General features: G+C 43.3%; 1 protein-coding gene across 3 annotated transcripts in view; it reads left to right on the forward strand.

Annotated features, from left to right (window-relative positions):
• Positions 1–26,490, forward strand: part of ntn2 (netrin 2) — a 47,039-nt gene extending 20,549 nt beyond the window's left edge. For all 3 annotated transcript variants that reach the window (XM_069517627.1, XM_069517628.1, XM_069517626.1), the window contains exons 3-7: positions 9,220–9,408; positions 15,560–15,709; positions 18,330–18,383; positions 21,985–22,059; positions 22,152–26,490. In XM_069517627.1, the coding sequence (XP_069373728.1) occupies positions 9,220–9,408; positions 15,560–15,709; positions 18,330–18,383; positions 21,985–22,059; positions 22,152–22,537 (854 nt within the window). In that variant the 3' untranslated portion in view covers positions 22,538–26,490. The remainder of the gene's footprint in view (positions 1–9,219; positions 9,409–15,559; positions 15,710–18,329; positions 18,384–21,984; positions 22,060–22,151) is intronic.
• The last annotated feature ends 695 nt before the right edge of the window (positions 26,491–27,185 follow it).

The following is a 27,185-nucleotide window of genomic DNA, read 5'->3' on the forward strand; positions in this document are numbered from 1 at the left end:
CAGAAGAAGAAGCCAGCCAGGAACACATGCTCAGGAACAGGCCTCAGAATATGCACTCAGATCTGTGCAGAGCGATGGAAACTCTGAAGACCACAGAAGTACAAACTCTTTTTTAAATTTCTCTCTCTCTTCTCTTCATTTCTCTAACTGACAAGGGACAGATGGTTATTTCATGCTGATTAGAATTTCTAAATAGGCTTCCATCCTGTAGCATTCTCCACTCTAAATCTCGGAGAGGGGGCCAAATAGAGGTCAGGTCCACGTTGCTGTGGCATAGAGCAGATTCACAGAGACACTTTTCAGGCCTGGTGATTCAGAAATTACGTTAACGCACCACACATGAAGCCACGGCACAATTTGTGAGGTCACATGATTTGGGTAAAATGAAAAACACCACATTTGTACAGCTTCTCATTCAGAGGACCAGGATTTTTCTGCTTTTGTTCTCATTCCTTGAGTAGAAGTTAATCTTTGCGGAACATCCTTAAATTGTACTCCCGTGTGTCTCTAGAGGGCATCACGATATCAATTTCTGAAGTGAGATGCCAAAAATAGATGGGAATGGACGAAAAAAGCCAGAGCTGCCTTGATATTAATGCATGTACTGTATTTGCCATGTTCCCTCTTCTGCTAATTGACTTCCCGCCCCTCCCACCTCGGCCGCCTGTCGCTGGAGGCTAACAGGGAACCGACACTTCAATTACTTACACCACGACACTCAAAGATTTGTGTGTGTTGAAGTGGGGGTTGCTATGTGAAAGAAAGTGATTTTGAAAAAGAAACCTCCTGTGTTTTCCAATAATTACATGGCAGAGGAATGTGGTTCTAAAATCAACAGCCCTATATAAAATGATGCCTCTGGGGTGGTTAGCATGAGGCAAACAGGGTTAAGCCAACAAACACGAGGTGCGAGTTTTGTCTAGGTGCGTTGCAGTGTTGTTTTTAAGGGCTTGAAGCAAATGTTACTTCCTTTATCTGGCTGAGAAGAGAGGGTTTGGTCAGTTTGCTTTAATTTCCTATGTCAGAATTGCAGCTTTGGTCCCCGGCCAACCCCACAAGGAATTGATGCACTTCTCGTTCTGTGAAGGAACTCGTAAAGGTTCTCTGGCAAGCGGGGAACATGGCGAAACAAATGTTACGGACAGCAACGTGTCAAATAACAGCGCTAACGTCAGCTGGGTTAAAAACCTGGAGAAAGGCTCTGCGGCCGCCTGCAGCCAAGTGAGTGTGTGCATTTATGCATCTCCTTACATTTGTGCATGTGTGAGAGAGCCACATGTAATCTAGCAGTGTGATGTGGTGTTTCATCCCTGTGCCAAAACAAACTGGTGGAGCTGCAGCGTGCCCACCCTGCTCTCCCAGGCCCCCGTTGACTCTCTCGCACAGATGGTAGCAATCACCTCCCGAGGTGCCCGTCACCGCCGGCGCTCTCATCCTCTCTATTCTTGTGTAACAAGATTAACTCTCTGCCTGGACCTCTGCTACCTCTTCTTTTATTTCATATATTTTTCCCTGTTGGAATCTGTCCTTTGTTAACTTCTGTCAGTGAATATGTTGTGTTTTAGTAACAGTTTGCCTTTTTATTTTCTCTATGGTCTGTTGCCTGAGAAAATATGTGGTTTTGGCCGCTGGTGTTGCTGGTGGCAGAGGCATTCAAAGGCTTTTAAGAGAAAATATGTTTATGACAATAACTTTACTGAGGTTTTGTCTGTGCGTTTCCGACACAAGCTTTCTTACTCATAACTCCCATTCACAGTATTAGAAATCATGTATTAGTCTCCACATACCTTCATGCATATGTAATGAATATTGTCTGTTACAATATGAATGGACGGGTCTGGTGTGAGTCATGTCAACATATGTATGAATTTGGAGCTGATCTTCACTCAAGATTATATCCTTATTGAACAACTCTACTGGAAGAACCCAAATTCTACTTTTCACCTACAACTACAACTATATGTTCAGCTATTAATGGTATTAAGGAAGGAATGATCCTTACTTTTAGTACCATGCATCGTATACAAATTTAACGATTATCCTTTTCAGTCTTCAACAGGAAAATGAAATAAAACTTATAAGAGAGCAGAAAATTAAGCCCTGATTACGAAACAATTGCAGTAATCTCACAAAAGAAAGAATCAAATCACCCTTGACTGATGAGACTGATCAACAGATGTGTGACAGATTAAATCGACACAGATAAATATCAGTTTTCTGCTCAGCATGTGCAAACAGTTTTACTGTATAATGCAGAGGGAAGGTTTTAAAGGCCAGAAGGAAATAAAGACACTGATTAAGTCCTCTGGGAAATCTCTAATTGGGTTTTGGAGACTTTTTTCAGAAAGGAACAGACACGAAGAGTCTAACAAAATATCTTATTTACTTGCATTGTGGGAATTGTAGGGTCCAAGAAATTTTAGTAGACTATTTTGGATATTTTCCCCCTGTTCCATCACTCGTGGCCATTTCTTTCAAACATTAAACATAAGCAGAAAGGTGTGAGGCCACATTGAGCTGCCAGAACAGCTTCAGCTCTCCCTGGAAAAGACTTCTACAAGTTATTGGAAGTCAGCTGATGGGATGATCATTATTGTTTAAAACAGGGGTGGGGAACTTTTTTTCCTATCAAGGGCCTTTTCAATTTTATAACATCCTTTGTGGGCCATACTAAATTATTGAACACATATATTACACTAACCTCTCGAAAGCGATGGCTGGAACTGCTGCTCTTTGGCGAGGAGTCTGATGTCAGATGATGATGAGGTTTCTGCACGTTTGCTTCTCAGCTTGCTCACCTCAAAACATGTCCGCATAAAGGCTAATTTATGATCAATGTTAATATATGTATTCAGAAACAGATAGAGCCTCCTGGTTACATTTGGACACAGATGTCAACGTAAAAGGCAGATTAAAGTATGTGGGCAGTCATGGTTACATTGTTTGAAACGCACGTCTCCATTCGTACGTAAAGGCATCATTAATGAGATTTTGTCTATTTCTCTTGGAAAGCAAAACATTCTGCGTCTTCTTTTCTTTTTTGACAGTCACCATGGTGATTATCAGCGATGACAAGCAATAGTTTGACCTGACAGGTCTATAGCCAAAATGGCTTCCCCTGAAAGACGTATTAGTCCAATGACTTTCTTTTAATTTAATTTCTTTCATTACAGAAACTAATAATTTGGTCATTAGAACATTTTTAGTATTTCTAAATAGATGTGTTGTTGTGTATCCAGGAATTGCCTTGTGCAGCCGGGAAGCAGCAAGTTCCTTGGTTTCCTTCTAGGTTACTTGGTTTGAAACTATTTCATCAGACCACATATCACAACAGACCATTTCAAACATATGGTTTGTATAATTTTCATTGTTGTCCAACTATTTTGGATGAAACTCATCTCTTACAAAATGCCAGGTACCCTGCAGATGCAGCCAAAAGAACTTTCACTGCTCAGTTCTGGGATACCATCATCAATCCAGAACACTTTGGATTTTTATGCATTCGCATGCAAGCCTGCATCCCAACCTGAGAAAAAAAGTAAAAGTAAAACATATCACCCCACTTCTACCATTTCTACCGCCATCTCTGGCCACAGTGATGAATGTATTCCATCTGTCACTTTCTATTTCTAAACCTGCACAGGCATCACATGTATCCCCCAGAGTAGACCTTATGGTTGCCAAGAGTCATGGCAAAAGCGAATCTGTTTTTTAGCTCAGTTGGTCCTGATTCTTCATGATAATTTGATTGCAGAGCAGTCGTCTGCTTCTTCTCCTGTGCTCAGGACTGCAGACTGTGGAAAAAAAGATCAACTGAGACAGACAGAGAGTAAAGGCAATCGTCGGGACAGAGATAACAATGTTTAGATGTGGGGAAGTGAAGTGGACCAGAGAGAGTGGGAACAGAGCTCAGGACTCAACTCTGCACTGACACCAGGCCCCCCAAACTGGCAACCCTCCAGCCTAATCTCGTTAAAATCTCTCCCTGCCTGATGCCATCCAGAGAGGGACGGAGACATGTAGGAAGAGATGGACAGCAGAAAAAGGATTGGGAAAGAAATACGGAAAAAAGAGGGAGAGTCAATCACTCAGACTATTTGAGATAGGGTCTTGTGAAAGTGAGAGGAGAGAGGAAGAGAGAAGGAGGCTTAGGGGAGGGGTAGGAGAGGAATTAAGTGGACTCTAGGTTCAAAAGGGCCCCCAAGAGCTGGCTCTTAAGCCCACGGCGTGAGGCTTACCGCAGAAACCAGTGAAGGGATGGGGGCGCTGGGACATGGTGTCAGAGCTAAAAGTGAAAGATGTGGGTGTGGATGAGAAGGAAAGAGCTAGTGGGGCTAGAGTGGCTTGGTTACACAGAGGTAGAAGTATAGCATGGCCCATGTACTTCACACAGCGGGGCTACTGGAGTTGTAGGTTGCTGTTAGTTTTCAGCTTGGAGTTCTTAAATCTTTGTCTCAGCTTGTTGTCCACAGCTCATTACAGTGCACAGACCCAGCGGCCTTTACATCTGTTTGTCTCAGCTTTGTGGAAATTTTTCTTGGATCTTTCGTTACTTGATCTTTGTCGTTTTTGTGAGCAGTTACTGCCTCTTGAAGCAGCCGTCTCTGGTGTGTGTGTGTGTGTGTGCATAAATGTGTGTGAGTATGTGTGTTTTTATCGATGCAGTACACTGCCTTGGCTCTAATGAGGAGCTAATTAACCGGGTGTTCCCCCGTGCCCTGAGCAGGTGGCTGGAGCAGCCAGGCGGAACTTAGCCTGAACACACACACACACAGACACACACCATAGAAACACACACATGCTGGCAGGGGCCCATATAGCTGAGCCTGTTGGGTCGGGCAGAAAGGGCACCCAATGAGGGGCTACAGCAGGTCTGGACTGTGGCATGGGCCAAGGGGGGCAAGGTGGTGGTGGGAGAGCAGCCTACCAGTTTTCAAGGACCAATTTTAGCCATGGGATTTGGGTTTTGCACAGGCATCCAAAATCAATTGGCTGTGCTTACTAGCTTGGCTTTGGTCGAGCTGAAGGAAAAATGAGGTTAGATTTATCCCTGACATATGGAGGGGAGCAGAGAGGCGGTGCACGCCACAAACACCCTCACATTTTATTTGTTGAGCGCAGTCTTTACGGGCCAATTTGTCAAAGCACGCTTGACAGAACAGTCTGTGAGCTTGTTCAAGGTACATTGACTTGTTGAGGCACCTGTTATGAATGGTGTGGTGTTCTTCTGTCAGTGTACTTCAGCAGAAATATTCTATATTTTCTTGCATTCAGAGATGTAAGTAGTACCCTAGATCACTTTGTGTGCAGATGAAGATATTTACTGGAGCAGTTTTATACCAAAAATTTAATTTGGCACTTTTGATCTAGATGACAAAGTGGGGAAACATTCCTCTTGTCTAATATTTTCCTGGGGTTTCATCCTCCTATCCCTCCATCCTCTCCATTTTTTCTCTCAGCATCCCTCTGTTTGCCAAGCCTGTAGCTTATGTTTGTTGTTCAATTTCCATGACAACGCGAGGAACCAGCTTAATGCATCCTTGAATTGGACACTGACCCATACCCTCAATGATCACAGTATCTTCACTGACTTCCACCCACTGAACTCCTTCCCACGCCAGAAAAAAATCTCTTTTTTCTCTGCAACAGATAAAGAATTAGTCAGTGAGTGTTGTTTTTGTGGAGGCTTTGATGTGTTAATGAATTGAAAAATGGCCTTCAACGGCGTTCATTTATCCCTGCTGAGCCTAATTTGGGGGGGGGGGGGGGGGGGGGTTGCAGAAATGGGGGGGGGGGGGGGGGGGGGTGGCAGGTTTTGGGGGGTGCACATGCACTTCAAAACAAACCCATAAACATTCCAAGATCCTTGGGCAGCTGCAGCTCCGAGCTGGAGTTAACTGCACACAGCATGTACACCAGCGAAAACACACAGGATACACACACAAACACCTACTTGAGGTCATCAGAAGATTTTGATTATTTATTTTTCATCATTTATTAAACTTAGATCACACGTATATCTTAATTGTCTCTTGCTCTTGTGTCTTCCACAGACAATTCCATTCATGTCATTCTTTTTCTGCCTGGAACCCATTCTCCCATCTGTCACAAAAAGTCTTTCTGTTGTTCAGTTCCTTCCCAGTCGTCCCAGTTACATATGTTGGACCATTTAAAGGTTCAATTCTGCAGCTCTCTCCACTTTCTCCACACTTGAACATATCCTTTCTTAACTTGGACTTTGTTGGCCGATCTTGTTGCATCGCAGTAAATCGAGAGGATGCCGTAAGAAGGGCCGCTGGTTCTTTAACTGGGGGAGAAAATGTGATCCATCGCTTTCATGTTCCGCTACAAGGTGTTAATGGACACAAGTGCTCACAGCTGTGTGTGTTTGAGACGCTTGATCATAATCAAGCCACCCAACACCCGCCGGCAGCTCCAGCCACTCACCGGAGCGGGTGTGTTCTTTGTCACATTCCCCTCAGAAGAAGTCAGATAGGCTGTTTAGTCATCCACATGTAGCAACACACTAGATAGAAACCCACAAACACACACATCTATACACAAAGAAAATGAACCAATTACTGTTCCTATAGCTTTTTTTGTTTTAAACAGGTATAAAACACTATAACACTGTATCACTATGACTTATGTATGGAAAAGGATACAACAATCTATATACTTTTATGCATCCTTTAATTAGCATGGTTGTTGGGCAAAACATCCAATGGAGGGGAGCGCAGAGCCGAGAGTTTTTGACAACAACAGTTAAGAAAGAGGCAAAAGCAGCTGTTTGTAACATATTGACACCGCACAGCTGCACATTTGCGATGGTACTGCTCCTCCGTTTGGTCTGTTTTGTCCCTATCTGTAAGCTTTAAAAACACATGCACAAATACAGATGAAATGAATGGAAGGTATGGACAGAAGGCTCAGTCTGGTTGAGCATAAATTAGTCTAAAGATAGTGAGTTATTTTAACACACTCTAATTGCAGATTTCCCTCACTGTCATCTAGACATTACCTATTCTCTAGGTTCAAATATAGGGTCAAACCTCATCTAGGGCTCACAGATCCGTGAGAGCACACCAAAAGATCCAGCTTTGTTTCTATATAAATATACATAATACAGTATTTCATTAACTACAGAATTCCATACAAATTGGGCTGTATAATAACCAGATGGAATTGGGAAACAGTCTGGGAATGTGCTCCCCTCTTTTTTTTCCAGGGTCTGCAACCAGGGAAAAGCAGGCCTCTTTCTCAATCTGGTGCCAGGCTTCCCTTTCAGGGTGGATGGAGATCTCATATCATTCACTGCTCGCGTATAGTACACATGACTGGACATGTGGAGCCAAATGATTCTCCTCCTGGGAAAGAACCATCACACTGCCATTTGTGCTTTTTGGTCAACTGCAAAAAAGCAAATTTAAGTTCATATACTGATTATTGAGCATCACGTAACTGCAGAACTGACCTTGACCTTAACAGAGAAGTGAGAACACTCAATGTTCAAGGTGTCAGCTACAGACACTTTTTTTTTTTGGTTGTCTGGTATGCAGCTACTTTGAGCTCAGTAAATACTTAATAACGGACATTCTTCAAAGCTAAAATACTAAAAAGCTTATCAAGTCAAATATGTGAATGTGCTGACTAACTGCTGTTCTTCTTGTTTTTGATCAGTACAAATAACAGTACCTAATACTGTATGAATTTGTAAAGTAAATATGGTACACCCTGCAGCCAGTTAGCTTAGCTCTAGCCTGACCCTTCAAAGGTAATAACATCTACAATAGAAAGTGGGAAACCCACCTTGACGTAACCCCTAGTTTGTGAGTTGCCGTTGAAACCAGAAGTAACCATATTCTGAGGAGTCTGGATAGCACAGCATCTGGGTCTGGATCCGGACTGTGGCCTGCCTATTAATGACCCTTCCTCAAGAGAGAAAAAACAGCTTAACACAATTTCACTCTGTGACTAAGCACATGGATGAGACATTAAAGACAGAACATGTGCAAGGCATGCAATTTAAAATATCTCAATCAATATTGTCAGATTGAGATTTTTCCATTCTAATACTCTGCAACTGCCAACAGCCTAAATGCTCTATGTTCCCCACAAAGCCACACATATAGAAACAGACATAAAAGCAGCCCCCCGAGTCCCTCCAGCAATCTGTCTTTACTTATTCCCATTGTTGTGTCTCACTCTATTCAAAACATCCATTGTTAGTGAAATGTATTTTCTCGAACACATTCCCATTGGATTAAAGTTAATTTATATCACCCTCTGTTGTTATCCCCTAATAATCTTCCTTTGCCATAGCTGTTGACATTTTTGGTCAAACAGCTCAGGCTGTTGTTTACCCCTCTCTAATTTATCTGGGGGTAACTTTGAATTGGAACTTAGCTCCACAGCAGTCGTCATTGAAGCATCGGCCAAGTCTTCAGGTCCCAGGTCTGACTCTGATTCAACCAGAAGAGACTCTGGATCAAACTCTATTACACAAACAAGCCGGGCAGGTTTCTCATTATCCTCCTCCAATGTAAATCCCACATGTAGAGAGTGAGCAGAGTTTATCAATAATGTCAGAGCTGGTGAATGTGGTCATATATGCTGGAGTCACTGAAAAGTCTGGTGGGCCGAGGAGACTTCGAGGAACCAGTTGGATTTCAAGTGGAACTCGCAGAGACTGTGAAGAGATATAACCTCACTTCACTTGTCCCATATATTCTGGCTCCCCTCATTTAGAAGACAGCTAGCTCGAGCCCACTCCTTTATCTGAATCTGTCTCGTTTTTTAATAGATCTTCAGAGCCTTTACTCATCAGTGATTCATGAAATTAATGTCTCTCTTTCCAGTGATTAATAACTAATGGGCTGAGAGGAGCTGAATTCATTAATTATGAAATGGAGAAAATGAGCTCTGCAAATATCACTTTTGATTGATGAGTTCTGGAAGAGCAGCCAAGCGCACAGCCACAGTGTAGATTATAAACTAATCCTACTTTACTGGAAAATCTCTCCCATCCCTCTATGTGGTAGTACGCATATGTTTTGCTGTAATTCACACTCTACGTGAATATTTCATCCTGGCTAACTTGCGCTTGTACTCTGTTAGATAAATACTGTGCAAGTATTGTAAACTTTTACATTTGTCCCACTCACCTTCGCTGATGCAATCCCAAAAACGTCAATGTTAACTTTCCTCTCCCCTCCGCAGCGTGTAACTGTAACCTTCACGCCCGTCGCTGTCGATTCAACATGGAGCTGTACAAGCTGTCGGGGAGGAAGAGCGGAGGAGTGTGTATGAACTGCCGCCACAACACTGCGGGACGCCACTGCCACTACTGCAAGGAGGGTTTTTACAGAGACATGGCCAGACCCATCACTCACCGACGAGCCTGCAAAGGTGAGTCCCACAAGTTGTCACACAGTTCACAGCTGTTTAATGCAGGACGCACATGTTTGGATTGGAGGCTTCAATAGAAATGCTGCTCATTCACTTTGAACAGGCTGACGTCATCGATTGAAGAACTGCATTGTGGTTCCATTGCATTGTTCATGCTGCGTTCATCAGAAGTTTTCATGCAGCAATGGAGGCACCAGCCAATCAAATTGTGCTAAAGGAAATACTCAGGCACAGTGAAGGGCACATTAATGCGTGGCAGCTGGTGAATCTGGTGTGTGTTCATTTAACTGTGGATTTTATTTCCTGTGTACTTGCATTGCATGGAAAGCCAGCATAGCATGTTTGAGCAAAATAGCTATGTTGTGTGGCCAGAGCACAAAACTGTGATTGTTTTCTTTATAACGATTTCGCTATGCATCAATAAGTGGCAGGCACATCGATGGTCAAGTGCTAACACAATGCACACAACACTTAATGCATTTTGCTAAAAACCTCTTTGAAATCACTTGCTAGCTGTTAGATAGAATTAGAGCTATACTAGTTGTTCAGCAAACTACCTAGTAGCTTAATGACTTCAAATTTACCATAGACAACCATTGACTGCAAATAAAGATGGCCGACCTGACTGCTCCTCAAAAGTAAAGCCAAAGTGTCTTGATTGCCCCCTGGTGGCTGACTGCAGTATAGGTCATGGATTAAAAAGTCTAAGTAGGCCTACCTGACAAATACTTTTTTCTCAAAGATTGTTTCTGTGATATAGTTAGTTCTTATCACATTGATGTATGTTCAGGTGCCCATTTTTCAGTAAGTTTGTTATTTGATGCTTTAAAAACAGATTGAAACATTATGACCTATAGCTGAGACTGACTCAGAGGAAGTAGGGATGCATCATCCATCTTTATATACAGTCTACGCTTATTAACAACTTTTCATACAGTAATAACTATCCAGTTCTTCTTCTGCTGTCAGAAACATAAAACATACAATTTTTTTCTTGGAAAATATTACCAACCCCTCTATGTTTACAATAGCTAATTCAAACCTGCTCATGAACGAGGATCACTTTTGTGTTGTATCAATCAGTAATAGAGTAGCAAAATGAATATTTATTTATGTGAGACTGTCAGAGATTATTACTTTAAGCTCAGTTTGACTTTTCATTTGGCGACAGGCTGTGCTAAATGTTTACAACATGTCCAAACAACAGCAGAGTGAGATGTTATAACCTGACTAATACCCGTGTAATCATGTCATTTCGCAGAAAGTGTAAAAGGAGTAACCGGTTGTGATTGGAAACATACATGGTCGTGGTAACTTTCAATAAAAATATCAGCATGTCTCACTTGCCATACCATAGCACAGAGAAACAAATTGATACTGAGCCTGAAGCGTTTCTGGCCGCTCCCCCAAATGTTTCCCCATACGCCACACACCACATAATATTATCACTTAACCGAGGCATTTCTCATGGAAAATGTATTTTACCCCTTTTATTATTTCACATTTGCAGTGAATATTTTTCAGGCTGATATTATGCTGGAAGCATTTCGCTCCTCTCCCTGGACTCAGTAATAACACGAGTTTCCTGTACTTGTTGCTCAGGAAAATATTCAAATCAATAGCAGAGAGGGAGTGTTCTTCATCCTGTTGATCCCGATGAAGGTAAAAAAAATCACTTCCAGAAGTTTGAAAAAAACAGCATTGGTTAGAGCTGCCAAACCCTTACAGCCGTGAAGATCTTTTGCCCGAAATTTCATGGCGAGAATCTCCCCCTGGCTTCCTCTCAGTTTTCCTTCTGCAGCCGACCCAAGCTGTAACCCAACACCGGGAGGTTTGAAATGGCAGGATATCAAGCCGCAGTTGCCCATGTTAGTCGCACTGAGATGTCGAGCCATTCATCACATAATGGCAAGAGCTCCACTATGACTTGGTCACATACCTCAAAACTTAAGTCATCTGACCTGTTACTGCACCGAAACACTGACTGAAAGAGATCCGCCTTAATCCTGACACGAGATCAGCCCTGAGACGTGTGCAAATTGTTCCCTCATCTTCCATTTCCTGCAATACCTGGACGTGTGTTGCTTTCACACAAAAAGGCATCCCCCTCTGACACAACAATGTGTCCTTATCAAAGCCTAGAGATCAGGTGGTAAACAGTTTATCACCCTCTCGCACAAAGAGCCCAGATGTGACGGAAATGAAAGTTGAAAAAGCCTCTGCTGAGCTGCTGACTCAATGATTGATCAGAGCAATTCCACAGCCTTATAGGAGCCGTCATTTTTCCTTTGCCTCAGCCCTCGCTCCCTTTGTTCATCTCCATGTCCCATGATTGGTTTATAACCACTCTCTCATCTTCCACCCGACTCCAGCCTTCTCTCGACGTGACTCACCACTTTTAAAACCTTGGACTTTTTTTCTCTTCTCCCTGATTTTATTTTCAGGCCCTGATTTTCGCTCCCCTCCATGTTTTATCTCCACAGGTCAGGGTCAAGAATAAGGTCAGAGGTGGGCTATGGCTGCAGGGCGGGAGTTTCACCTCTGAAATGGAGTTACGGCAATAAAACACAGGTGTTTTCCAAGGCTGAGACAGGAGTGCGGAGGGCTGGTGGGGGGGAATGCAGCTCCGAGAGGATGAATGGGCCGTGTCTGTTTCTAATCAAACCTGCTTGAGCTGAGTGTCAGTGCACAATCTGAGGAGTACACAAAGAGGAGAAACCACCTCACTCCTGCCTCCATCACCTCCGCCACTTAACCTCCTGAGTGCACCAAACACACTCTTCATCTCCCTGGGTCAGCACCAATGTCCCAATTCTAAATGAATCTGCAGAGCTCAAGGTCTCCAGCTCAAATCCCCAGGCATCATCTTCTCCACAAGCCCTTTACAGTGTCACAAGCTTTAAAACAGTCAGCAAAACTAAAGAAACATGGCAGTCGCCACATGGCCTGGCTGCAGTATTTGAGGTCCTCAAAATATAAGGGTTTTATGTGAGTCCAAGTTGCACAGCTGGTATCTGTTGACCACAAGGAACATTGATAAAAGGAGTTACAAATCAGATTAATCCATGTAAAGCAATGCCAGACAATATAAATGACATTACTGGATGCCCCAAATATTGTGTTTTCTGAAGAAGGACAAAAGGATATCTGTCAATAAACACTGGGTAAAGAAATGATATATCTCCACAGTGACCTCCCACCGGCTCTGTTTCTGGAAGTGAACTTCGCATTAGAACGCTGAACAATAGTAACAGTAAGCTCCACCAAAGTGTAGTATTTCTACTTGACATCACAAATACATTTATCTTATAACACAGGTCATATCAAATGGACTTGTGGCTTCTACAGCAGCATATAATATTGTTTTACAATTTCATAGCTTAAGTCCACAGTGCATGGTTACAATAGTATGGCTGATAATCAAAATCTACATTCAGAAAATGTGACTTCTGGAACCACGCTGCTGGATTTTATAGCAGCATAAAGATGTGATCCAAATTACACAATGTTTGAATTTAATTTGAGATGTGGAGCAGCTGTATTGACGGCTTGAGTTTAACAGTCCTTCAACTAAGTGTTTTTACCTTAAATACCCAAATAATGCATAAATCTATTATAAAAACTTCCCTTCATCCAATAAAATATTAACTTTAACATCATTTTCTCAAATGAAATTATGTATTTTCTTCAAATAGTAGGCTGCAGATAACACCATCCTCTCCAAATGTGGAAACTGCCAAATAACTGCAGACAAAGTGCAGTCCCTGCAAGTACTTAAGCCTGTATGCACACACAGACTCGCACAAAGCAACACACATCAGTTAAACGGTGCAAATGCCTGTCAAAGGACTACAAATCCCAACACAGTGCCTGTCAAGTCTGCAGTCGCACAGGCTTGAAAAGTCATCAACATCTGAGGACGTTTTTACTGCTTCTTAACTGGCCCGAGCCCCTGCACATAAAACTTCAGGACCCCCACCACCACACACCTCCCTCCACCATCCTGCCCCTCACAGCCCTGGCCAGATCTGGTGTTTGCTGCTTGTTGATTGAAAAATGTGGACAATCACCGCAAATCTAGAATTGTGAAGGGACGTGCGAATGTCTTACATCACTCCCTTCTTCGTTCATTCTGCGCGGATTGCGTGGGTCGCCTGTGCGGCTCAGAGATCAGACGGGAAACAATGGCTTATCGTTCCTCCTGCTGTGCCACGTCTTGACAGGCATGACAGACCAACACCAGACTCATATCAGACGGATCGAATAACAGGGGGTTTATCCCACATGTGTGCTCTAAAATTGAACACATCATCTCACAGACAAAATTAAACCTCAAATCAAATACGTTTGAGATTATTTAATTTCGACAAATCTAGCTTGTTTACTTTAAAACCCTCTAATCTCTAAGCTGAGTTTCATTATGAAGTCTTAAGACATAAACTCCAGGAATGCCACAGATTCCCAAATGCAGCACCAGTGAACAAAAGGCGGGTCTATCTGTGGCTGATGAATGAGGGTAAATGGTGTGGAGGTGAGGATATACGTGACGTGGTTGGCACAGAGTGACAGACAGATGGTTCGGAGACCCTTTTTAACTTGACCTCTGGCATCCATCTCAATCAAGCGTCTCACCCTGCCAAATGCAGATGTGTCCTCCCCTTTAGGTCGGTCAGAAACCCTCACCAAGTGTCAGCCTAGCATGAGTTTCCTGGTTCAGGCCTGCGTGACTGAAATGGTGGGGATTTTGCACGCTAAGGCATCAGATTTACGTCTCCTTGCACAGCTTCAAACGGAGCGCGGCCACTTTGACACCTGTGGACCGATTGGCCTTGCCCGGAAAAGGCGAGCATGTTTCTGAAGATCTGAGCTGCGGCTAATCCCCCACCCCACCCCACCCTGCTGCCAGATGCACACGATCACTCCTGGGTCAGTTTTGGGGCGTTTAAAGCCTCCCGTCACCCAGTCAACAGGTGGTAAGGTCCTCTGGCTTTCCTCTGTTTTAGCGGCTAAAGAAAATGTCCCGACACAAGTAAACACATTCACAGTTACTTCAAGTGGTGGGAAGAAACTGTGGCATGTTGGCAGCTGCCTCTCTCTCTGGCAAGCTCTTCAACAAACTGTTGGGTTACAGGGTTTTTCCCCCACCAAGTGTAATTTTGGCCTTTCTTGTCTTTTCTTGATAAGCTCGGACGATTACAGCGATCACGTTACAGTGTCATTGCTTTACATTTGCTATAATCATTTTGCACGAGGCCGTGAACATGTTTTCCGAAGAATTAGACTGAAATTAAGGAAAGGCAGAAAGTTCACCTTAAATTTCAATATTGTTTGTTCTATTTTGGTTCCAGAAGAAGTGTTTTTACTGTGTATCATGGAGGCACTGTCTTGCTGTCTAATGTTAATAATAATAATCATAATATCTTAATTTATTGAGCATCTTCTCATCTTTGTCGGTCTCGGATTTGCTCTTCGCTCTGATTCTCTCTTGCATCTTGTAAAACTTTTCAGGTTTCAGACCAGTGCGCCAGCTCACTCTTACTTAACAGCCCTTAAAACTCAAAAAGCCTCACAATGCTTGAGGTGGCTTGGAATAAATCGCAGAGAACCAGCAAAACTCATAAAAGTCTCGGCAAAGGGAGGTGACCGGAGCGTTGTTTGTTGCTGTTGGCATTCTCTGGGCATCGACTGAACTTTGGGGAAGTGATGAAACGGCACAGAGCGTGTGTCACCAGGCGGTGCTCACAGCTTTAGGAGAGCGGAAACCAGCAAAGAGCAGTCTGCTTTCATGGGTCCCCTGACAGTGATGCACTACATGCATCACACCATTCACCTGGACATCTCTCTGTTGTTGTACCTGTCCCCTGCTCTCTTCTACTTTCACACATGAATTCTCTCTCTTTTTCACACAAACAGATATACATGCTGTGCTTTCAGTGTTTCTCATGCAAATAAAATGGAATAAAGAGCACAGACCAAGATTTGCATGCATGGGAGCTTGCATGTCCTGATCCATTCATTCCCAATGCATATTACAAGATTTTACTTCATATCCTTCTGTAAAATCCAGGCAGAAGCTGATGTGTTATTATTTTGGCATCAAGATTATGAATTAATAAATTAATTGTGAATTTATTTTCTCCCCCCGCCCTAGCCTGTGACTGCCACCCTGTGGGCGCAGCAGGCAAGACGTGCAACCAGACCACTGGACAGTGCCCTTGCAAGGACGGTGTCACCGGCATCACCTGCAACCGCTGTGCCAAAGGCTACCAGCAGAGTCGCTCACCTGTGGCCCCCTGCATCAGTGAGTGACTCAAACACACACACACAATGACCTGTTAGTGCTTATCATATTAACTTGCACTCGGCGTTTATTAGATTGTCAGACCACTGAGCGGAGCATAACAATAATATAACGTAGAACCCATTAACAGTGGAGATGGTACTTGAACATTTTCAAGTACAAGTACAAATAAATTGGCAAAAATGTACCTGTAGAAGAAGTACCACATAAATTTTTCTACTTGATTAAAACGTAGTACTTTACTTGCTTTTAAATATACTTAAGGTACTATAAGTAAAAGTGCTTGCCTTCTGTAGCCTATTCTGCAGTGCATCATTATGGAGTCTCAGCGATGGACTACTTTTAGAAATATAAAAATTGCAACAATGTACTGGAGTTGAAAGTACACATATTTGCAGATATATGTGGTGGAGTACAAGTGAAAAGTACCAGAGTAATTAAAGCTACATACTGTAATAAAATGTACCAGTAACAAAGTAAATGCACTTTGTTACATCTCACCACAGCGCAGTACAGAGTTACAGCAGAGTAGTGGACGCCTCTAACAGCAGCTCATACCCAAACTATGGAAATTGAGAAGCATAATTGAAAGCACACGTCCCTGTAGCCTGCAGTCCTTCTGGCCTCCTGACAGGCACACCCAACCCGATCTCTGCTCTGCATATACAGTACATGTGTTCTGTGGGTTTGCACGGCCACTGAAACTAAAATGATAATGTCATTGAGAACTCCCCAAAACATGCACATGCAAAGGCTGAGATCAGACTGTGACATTTGTTAAAGGAACAGAGAAAAGTTTAAGAGTGAGGTGGTGATGGGAATCTTTCTCAGAGTTCTTGTTGGTCATTGTTTCACTTGCTGTCAACAGTGTGTCGTGCAGTGTGTGTGTTTGTGTGTGTGGGTATGAGTGCTTGCTTGCTTGTACTGTAGTAGCTGTAGTTTGCATGCAGGCCACACAGCTTTTTAATTTCCTGTGACAAGCATGCGTGTGTGTGTGTGTGTGTGTGTGAGCGTGCATGTCGGTTGTGAAACTCGCCAGTGCCCCGCCACATGCATGCATAATAGAGGGTAACTTTCCACCACACTGTGTGCCAGGCGGTGCGGGCACACATTGCGCTCACAAGACAAACCTCCACCAAAGCCACCACCGTGCCGCCCAGCGCCGTACCAAGCTCTGTCACACCGTGCCACATGGTGTCATGTCGTTTCTCTCACATGCGGCTCCAGAGCAGATGGCGGAGAGGTGAGCAGGAGAAAACAATGGTCACGGATAGCAGACCCCGCTTATTTGAATACCGCTGAACCATCTAGTGAGAACAAGAAGAATTGTGTATGTGCTTTTTACGTACATTACGAACATTTGCATCCTTTGCAAAGAGAATTAATGACTGTGTGTGTGTCAATATGGCCTCATTGTCAGCATCTTACCTCCTATTGAGGCTCAGAAGACAAGATCATTAAGCAGCCAATTAGTATGATGGCAGCAGCCCTCATCTGAATGATCCTTTCATCATCTGTCTGTCTTCACAAGATGTGGCCATGAGGGCACACCGACTCAAAGTGGCTTCTAGCAGCTGCGCTTCCCTTCCAAACGCTTCATGCCCTCGTTTGTTTTTGTTGGCAGGGAGTCCATAATTTCAGGCAGACAACTGCTGCTTTTTTTTTTGCCTCACTACCCCTCCTACCTCAAACCCTCAATCTCCAAATCCAATCAAAAGCAGATCCTCCGGGTGAATCCTTAAGCCGGCGCTCCACTAACTCTGTTTACGGTAAAGGCAGAGGGCCTGTTGTCAGCATTAGCATTTGTATTGGAAAGTTGCATACGATTAGAAGAGTGGTCCTGGAGGAATTCCACAAGGCACTTTTTAGTGTAGCCAGCGGGCACAGTAAGGGAGGGCTGCATCTGTGTCAAGATGATCCAAGCAAAATTGCTCCCTTGCCATCTGTCCATCTGTCTATACATACTTGCATGGACATTACACATCAGTGTTAACCCAGCAACTGTTGGCGGAGGACAAGGCTAATCCAGTGCAGCCACCTTTCCTTTTTGAATCCATGTCAATCAAAGAAATTTGTGGCGCTCGAAACTTGAATTTAGTTCTCTGGTCTCCATTATTCTTTCCACTTATACCGTCTCATGATCTTTCCATGCTCCAGAATGACAGTGAAACCACCACATTAGTCAGTGGAATGCATGATTTATTTGAGCCTGTCTTCCCTCTCACCACCAATAAGTATCCCTGTCACTCTGTCAATGTTTATCTAGCATGTCTGTCTGCAACGCCCCATGTGTTTTCATGTGCGTTGTTGACATATGTCACAATCCAAACCTACTGTAAGACAACCCTGGTATTTTCTCATATTGGGAGAGAACACTTCTACTTATCCTCTATGCTAAGCTTAGCCTCTGTATTTGTTTTTAGGCAAATTTATATTTAGACTAAACAGTCTTGTACCCCCGTCTTTGGAGTTGTTTTAAATGAATTCTGATGCACCTCATTTCCTTGGCCACACATGCACTTTTGGCCGGCACTCAGCCAAGTCACTCAGACTGCACTTGAAAGGTACGGATTTACATTTAACCAATGAAATAACTTTGAATTTCTCGTGTGTGTTTCAGAAATCCCAGTGGTCAACCCCACAGCTGTGGTGAGCAGCACAGAGGAACCAGCAGGTTAGTCTCCGCTCTCTGAACCTCACCCATAAGCACCGCCGCTTTATGAGAGGAACAAAAACATATTTTTTTATATTTCTGGACTTGATTTTTAAGGTGTGGAATAAATATAAATGGAGGGTGGGTCCCCCTTCTTTTGAAGTTCTGCAAGAGTGACCTAGAACACTGGGGCCTGGCAGAATTTTTCCATTGTCTTAAAAACCTGTGTCCTTGGCAAGTTTCTCAAAACGCCCGCTTCAAGTTAGTGGAGCCTCGCTGTGCTCAAAATATGGCTGCAACTTAAAGCCAAGGCCAGCAGATAGGCAGCAGAGGTGATTAGTTACAGTTTAGACGGGGCATATAGTGGAAGGGAGAGTACTGAGGCGTGAAAAGAGCATTGGCAAATGACTGGGGGGAAATTTGCTCAGTCTCTCCCTCCAACTCTCCAATTTAGGCTCCGGTCAATTACCCTACCCTTATTTTTCATACTGCGGGTTTCGGTTTCAATAGTGGTGTTGATTTGGAAATGTTGATTCATTAGTAAGTTAATAAAAATATATCATCACTCAGGCTCAAGATTGTACCCCCCACTTTGTTTCTTATACTCCACTGCACTATATATATATTGTGGTGGACGCTCATAAGTGGAGGCTGCTGTTCAAACAGATCATGAATGACAATAAAGTAAAGCACAGTTTTAATGGATTGAAATGGTTTAAATGAAAAGGGGATTATAGTTGACATCAAACTCTAAAATGTCCTTATATCTAAATATATATATTTCATTACATTATGGCATTTAAATTGTTGCCTTATAGCAGTGTAATATGTCTTCTCATCCGACTCTTGGCAAGAATGTAAATAACTTTCCAAAATATCTAAATATCCCTTTAAAGATCTGTAGATACTGATAGAAATGTCCTCATATTTGCAGATTCCTCAATTGTGACTCTTATTTTTCTCTCCTCTCGTTACTTAGGCCCTTGTATCTTTTTGGAAAAAAGAAATTGCACAGTCCAGCTCATTCTTGTGTTTAATTCTTTCCTGGGAAAATCTTACAGGGTCTTAGAACACAAGAGATGCTGATCACCAATTCCCCTCAGGCTTTAGTAAACAGACCAGAGCATTTTCCCCATCTTTCTCCTTCCTAAACTACCATAGAATGAGCGTCACCATCACAAACCTAGGGCCCTAAACTGTTTTTTGTGGAAGGGGCGGTGGATGCAATTTGTCCTTGTCATGGCACAGTGAAAGGGGCTTGAGGGAACAAGGGCGTCGGGAGCCCCGGAGCCAATTGTGCGTGGTTTGAGTGGGCTGGTCTTCTGGGTCAGTGGCCGATTCACCGAGAGCTTTTCCAGGTGAACAGCCAGCAGTGACTCTGCATGGGAAACACAGACGGTCCCCCAGCCAGTGTTTCACCACTGGTGTATACCTTCAGGCCAGCCACTGTATACCGCATACATAGGAACAGACACACACACACTATGGCAGTGATATAATGAAAACCATACACAACTCATAGAAGTGCATGCCTGTCACAGTCGCATGCACCCTTACATGATAATGATCTGCACATGAAACCACAAGCTCACTTATAATGAAAAAGACCTTTAGCAATGCAATCATCACATCATGCATTTAAAGTGAATTATGTACACACACACACACACACACACACACAAAAGCACATCAACCACATGCACAACTCGTCACCTGTCCACATCTACACCTTCGCTCATTTATTTTGTTGACATCGCCCGGTCTCCAGGTTATTGGAAGCTGCTGTCTGCTCTCTCGTTCTTTCTTTTCTTTTCTTTTCTTTCCTCGTCTCTCCTCTCTCTGACTAGCAAAATGAGCTCTGATACACATCCAAGCCTGCTGGACATTTTTATTGGTCTCCTTGGTCCTCTGTTTCATGCTCCTGCGCTCCCTCCATTGCTTTATCCATCCTTTGCCACCAAAATATGGTTCATGCAACCCAGAAATCATAATTTCTCTCCCTCACAACCATTTTATTTGGTTTGCTTTGGAGAGTAATGTGACTGAATGATTTTCCTTTTGAAGGCAATGAGAGGCCTGACCGCAGGTACGAGTCCAGTGAGCAGCATGTGGCTTTTCAGTTTCACGCCCTGACATTCCAAGTGAGAGCGTGGTCAGCTTCTCATGTCCCCTGACTAAAATATGATGGAAAACAACCTTTCAGATTTTTTTCTATGACTTTGTGTTCTCCTCATAGTTTTGTAATTGAAATAAGTGGATCCAAAATTCCAAGGTTCATAAAACGCAGTGGCATCCAGTCAAGTACAGTAGAGCCGTGCTAATGATCAACAGCGTCTCTGTCTTTCTTGTCACGGCTCCAGAAATTGTAACCATGAGCACGATTTCAAAAAACACACTGCAATGCTTTTAAATTTTTATCAGGGATTTTTGTCTTAGATTTTTAACATGAGCACTTTCATCTGTTTTTGAAAGTCATTGAATTTTGCGTGTCGTCTTTGTTCCCCTGTTCCCTTTGCTTTCAGATCATGGAAAACAGCTTCGTGATCCCAGAGAATCAAAGCTTTTTGAATGTTGAGATGACAAAATAAATATTTCGCCATCATGAGAAAGCAAAGCAGGAGAAATAATTACATGCATGTGCTTTCAAGGCTCAGGCCTTACAAGGGTTTTACTATCTGAATGAACGTATCTCCTTCTTTCATGGTTTATTGATAGTAAATTTTTCATGGCACAAAAATTTAATTCAGTTATTGTTGTTCTGGTCATGTTTTTATTCAGGTTTCAGGTAAAATTTGAGTCTGGATGTAGTTTTTTCAAATCCTTGACAGGACAGAATTGTTTCCAGTGCAGCCGGCCCACTCTGTGGCCCAACTTTGCTTGAAGAGCAGCCAGCTTGAGAAAGATGCATGCAGTTATTGATGACTAATCCAGACCGAGGCCGGTCTTAAGAGTCAGTCAAGAAGGGATCTGAGAATGATCACTCAGCCAAGACGTCCATTTTAACTGTCACAATCATAATTGTAACACCTCATCACTGGCAGCTCCACCTATGAATGGTCAGCGGAGGTCATCTGTCCAATGTGTGGTCTCAGTCGTCACGTTGGCAGCCAGGGCCTATTCACATCCATCCAACCATGACCTGCTCCTACAACGCTCTGTCTTTACTCAAGACTGCTGAAAACATGTCAAACTGAACACTTTTGCTCCTCTGGTATGTTTCACTGGTCTCCCAGCACCAGCTGTTGTAGGGGTTTGATATGTGATTTGTCAGAAGTTGTATTTTAGCTCACAAAAACTTAACCAAGCACAGCATTATCCATCCTGCTCCAGTTTCCTGTAGATATATGATAATAAATGATAGATGTTGCTGTAATGCATACATCTTCATGTGTCGGCCTATGTGCATGACCCAATCTCTCCTGATCTGCTTTTTCACACACACACCGTTTGAACTGGTAATTAAGACATTACAACCTGTGTGGACAGTTCAAATGACTCAGGATGGCCGTGGTCTTGACCAAAACCCTGGAGGCGAGGAGCCTTCTACTTCATATAAACTTAAGGGTGTAGTTACACTTTGGGAAGCCAAAGGACTGAATGTTTGTTGTCTTTCTTCTTGCAGATTGTGAGTCCTATTGTAAACCAGTAAAGGGCAACCTGAAGATCAATATGAAGAAATATTGCAAGAAAGATTATGGTGAGAGAAAAGAATTACGCAAGTAATAAATACACTGTATTGGGAGTACGGATCTATATTGACAGTTTTATTTTAAATGAATGTGTTCACAGCGGTCCAAGTGAACGTACTGGACATGGAGACCATTGGGGACTGGGCCAAGTTCTCTGTTAACTTGGTGTCTGTGTACAAGAGCCGTGGCGAGCCTCTGAAGCGAGGTGACAACATCCTGTGGGTACACATGAAGGACCTGGCCTGCAAATGCCCCAAGATTCAGATGAGCAAGCGGTTTTTGGTGATGGGCGGCGCCGACGGCGGAACGGGCCCAGGGGCGGGTCCAGCGGTTGGTGCAGGGGCTGGTTCCACCAGCACGGGGGCAGAGCGAGTGGGCCTGGTGGCCGATAAGAACAGCCTGGTGATCCAGTGGAGGGACGTTTGGACGAGACGTCTGAGGAAGTTCCAGCGCAAAGAGAAGAAGGGGAAGTGCAGCAAAGCGTGATGGGGAAGCAGCGTCCATCCCTACCTCTTCCCCTCCCATTGACCACCTTCATGAACCCTGACCACCCCCCCCCCCCCCCATCACAGGAACACTGCGCATTACAAAGACTGCATGTACCCTCCCTGTTTTAAGGACTACATTTTGTGTATATTGTATAATTATTTTCCTTTTTATTTTTCAAGGTTTGTCTTTGTTATGTCACTCGTCTTTTCGTCCATTGGTTTGCCTTAAAAAGGGACCATTAAAAAGGGTATGAAGTGTAGACAAAAGCAGACGCCATTCTCTCCTTCAGCGACGACAGCGGTAAAGTCCACTCGTCCTCCATCAGCGATCTCTCAACACAGATCTCTAAGAACTCTGTCATCTTGTTTCAGTTCTCACACATAAGACTACCAGTGATCACATTTACATACTCCTGAGGATTTTATTCAACAGTGTTTGTCACTTCAGAGACGGACTAAAATCAGCGACAAGATCAGCTGCACACTCTCAGTTGGGCGGCCTCACGTTTCGCTGTTGAAACAAACTCGACTCGGATCAGTGCAAGCTGGTGCACCTGACAATTTTTCAACATTTGCTGTTAGAATGTTCATAAAGTGGGCCTAAACTGGCTCCAGGTCTCTGATGTAACTTGTATGGACTGTTACTAAATGAAAAAAACACTCTTGTCCCGTGAGGAACCAAGGGCTCCCTTTGTAGGGACATTTTCCACAGCAAACCTCAGTCACACCACCACTGCTGCTGCCACCAGACAGTCCTCACAGAATAAACATCATGTATTTGATGCAACTGCTCATAAAAGAGTTTATATTCTTTGTGTGGCTATTTGTTATCACATCCATACCCCAGCCATATTTTTATTTGAAAATTTAGCTTGTTTCATTTTAAGCACAACAAAACTTGTTGGCATGTGTGAGTCATATTCCAGGCCTCTGGAGCTGAGCATCTAGTCCCTCTCATGAGTGCTTTATAAACTAATGTATCACCGACATGATTCATTGCTTGTCACTTTTTTTCTGGAAGAAAGATTAAGCGGTGTGGACAAATGGCTGGAATTTCAGAACAATACCAATATTTCATTTCCGAGGAGACTTTTCGCTTTATGGGTTATGTCTTCCGCTGGGTAGTGGCCTCCCAGATGTTGCTGTGTGGCCACTGTCATTACTTTTGTCTTTACATGTCTGAACATTGTTTTTTTTCCCATGTGTCTAGAGACTGGCAGGCTTTTGTTTGCCAAAATAAGAGATTGAAACGAGAGTTCCTTTTCATGCAGTAAAATGAAAACAAAGTCACATAAACAACACAGTCGTGTTTTCCTCAAGCATATTTTAACAAAATGAATGAGGCTGGAAACTTTTTAGTGCTCGCTGATTGTATTATGACATGAGAGGGTCATATTTCATTCCTCATGTGCTTTGTTATGTTTGCATGTTTGCGGTTTTTGCTGGTCCATCAAAAACTTACAGTTAGCAGAGCAAGAACCAAACTGACATGAGCATCAAGATCCAAAGGAAAACTTCCCAGGTCATCTTCCCCCCCGACTTGCTTACCCAAACGAAGTCCCAGTCATCCTTTACCAAATAAGCATAGTCCATTTTTAAATCCAATTAGGAGACTATGAAAGTCGGGACTAACAAAAACCACAGAGACCCGTCTGGTGGCTCTTAAGCTTTTTATCTGCCTGTAAAGCACATTTCAATTTATTTAAATAGAGAACAAGATAAACATGCAGTTCTGAGGGGCACATCAAACTAGCATGGCAGTGAGTGTGCCGACAGGCATGTCATGCTAGCTAGTGGTTACGCTCCTTTGGTTGTGGCGGTCTGTTTGGTTTGTCACTCGTCCAGAAGTGTCTCTCCTCTGTGTCAGCCACCATCCTCCCCAAACTCCCCGTTTAACCCATTGTGCATGTTTTGTATTCAGCGTCTTAGAGAAATGACAGCTCAGAATGAGGCTGCCAGATCTCCTCAGTGGTTAACTGTACTGCACTGTAGTTCATGTTTTCACGTCTCATGTGAATGTACGTCAAACTGTGAAGAACACACTCACACACAAAATGTATGGTCTGATTGTAAATGTATGAAATAATGTCGCCAAGCCTAAGAATGTGGACACCATGACAGTTGATGATGTTATAAACTATGAACAGCATTTGATTTTGCTCAAATGACTATCTGTCTGACTTATGATGACATTTTAAAGAAGACATATTCTGCTCATATTCAGATTTATAATTTGAATTTGGGTTCTTACTTGAAATGTTCAGAAAAAACATCACTTTCCTCACCTTCCTTGTCTTTACAGCCTCTGTCTGAAACGCTTGGTTTTAACTCCTATCTCTCTAAGGCGGCTCTTTTAATGTTGTGATTGGTCAACCGCTTCCAGGACGTGTAGAAAATGTGGGCCTCCGCTGTCACTTTACTTTGCCTTGCCAGGGGGTGTGCCAGATTATCTGATATGTCAGGCATCGTGACATCAGAATGATGTCACGATGCAGACGAAGTATCACCCAGACTATTGACAAACCATTACAGATGTTTTAGTTTTCTGTGGGGTAGAGCAGCTCCCTTTAACTTTCCAGACTTTTAACATTCACAAAAAAAAGTTTATAACACGTGAGAAAAGAAAAACTGAAAAAGTATTATAATTCCAATCCAACCTTTAATATTCCAATCCAAAAAACAACCTGTTACCAAAATGACAACATTCTGATTCTGGTGTGTGACAAAAAAAAGGGACAAAACTTGCATTGAAGTTCTGACACAATTCCCACCGATGGATTTGAACAAAAATGCAGAACCAAATTTGTGTGATGGCTGTCCGCAGTGGCCTGTCGGACAGGTGGTGTCTCCTCACCCTGGTATGTGAGCATGGCGTGACACACTATGATGGATGGGCTTATTACGTGTCCGTGAGGCCTCTCTGGCCCTCAACTCCATGAGTGCATAACACGCTGTCCTTGAATCTGGACTGTCTTTCACAAAATCCCTTCTTACTTCCTCTTGTTCGTTGTTTCCATTCTCTCCAATAACATATTCCGAATGGTGGCTAAAGATAAGAGGTAAGAGTGAGCCAGATGTTGGGGGAGTGGAAGTGTAGTCTTGTGAAAGCTATTTAGCGAGCCTCATAGGGTGAGCCTTCTTGTTGTTTTACGTTAACAAGCCTGGCAGCTTGGCAGCGGGACTGAGGCCATAACTGCTCCGCTTTGTTTCCCCCCTGTTGCAGCATTTATGACATTCACAGGTGTGTGTTTGAGTGGGTCTCTAATTAACCATCCCCAATTAAACAAGTGATGTGCACATAAAAGTGCAGCGAGGTAGGAGAGCTCTCATGATAAAGAAATATTATTTACATTTTCCTGCTCTGATTCATATTCTCTTTCCATTCCACTTCCATCTACATCCCCGCTTGTTTGAATACGTCTCGACATGTTTTTAAAGTTGTAAATATGTACTGAACTGCCTCTGCCATTCATGTTGTCTTTTTGTAAGTGGTCACTCGGCCTGGGACGGCTCACGTGTATGGATGTACAAACCAGATGATGTTATATGGATGTAGAAACCAGAAACATATGCTTTTGTGATCATGACCAGAAGATGTGGTTCAAATATTACAGAGAATGTATTCCCCTTTTGGTTTTGCGTTGTTTCCAGACAACAGCCGCCCAAACTGTAAATGACTTTCGAGGGGGGAAAAAATGTGACAGGGGCTGATCGGACCCTCTGCTTTTCCCATAGAGGTGCAGACATGAACTGACACAACAACCCAACACCCTCTGTTACATTAATGCCCGGGGAATAACGCTCCACTCACACAGAAGAATTCTTCCGTCAGCTCAGCCCTGCTCTTCACTTCTTATTATATCCGAAGCTTCCTTGTACATTTTCCTTTGAGGCAATGAACCACTGACTTTTTAATCTAAATGGTAAAAAAAATAAATTATTAGTTAATGAGCTGTGTGTCGTGTTGATCATCTGTCTCTCCAATAGCCGTCATTTGCCCGAGCTGTGGAAATGATATCAAATTGATATGTATGTATTTCTCATAGGAAAGTATGCTCTCATGCAGTGGGCACCGTTCTGGTGTGTTTCCACTCACAGGGGCTGCACTGGGGATTGAAGGGAGGGGGGGCACACTGGGTAGATCAGCTCCTCTCCTCTATGAACGGTGCACAAGAGCCAAAGCTCTGTAAATAAACAGTGAGGCACACACCACTTGAATATGTACCTCACCTCTGAGGAAACCCAACTCCAGAGTCAAGTCTGAGGCAGGAAACCCCTTACTACCTCCCGCTCACCACCACACACCCCCTCACCTCTCTCCGTGTCTCCCCACCCTCAACAGCTCCATCTTCCTGAAGGTAAATTACAGGAAAGTGACCATTTATCATCACTCTCCCCAGGAATAGCCATCAAGGCTTAGAAAATAGAGGCTGCTGATAATGTCATGGAAACACACACAGATACACAAACATGTATAACATTACATACGTCTCGGCATCAATCACATCGATCCCAGACGTCCCGGTCTCCCATCAGCTTGCTGTTCCTGTCCACTTCCCATTACGATGAAAGAGCTTAAATGGCCTCCGACCAAATGGACAGTGGAAATCCAGAGTTATCGCCCTATGACAGATCCAGCTACAGTA

The sequence above is a fragment of the Paralichthys olivaceus genome, chromosome 21 (assembly GCF_024713975.1).
Source record: "Paralichthys olivaceus isolate ysfri-2021 chromosome 21, ASM2471397v2, whole genome shotgun sequence".
Taxonomy (NCBI): Eukaryota; Metazoa; Chordata; class Actinopteri; order Pleuronectiformes; family Paralichthyidae; genus Paralichthys; species Paralichthys olivaceus.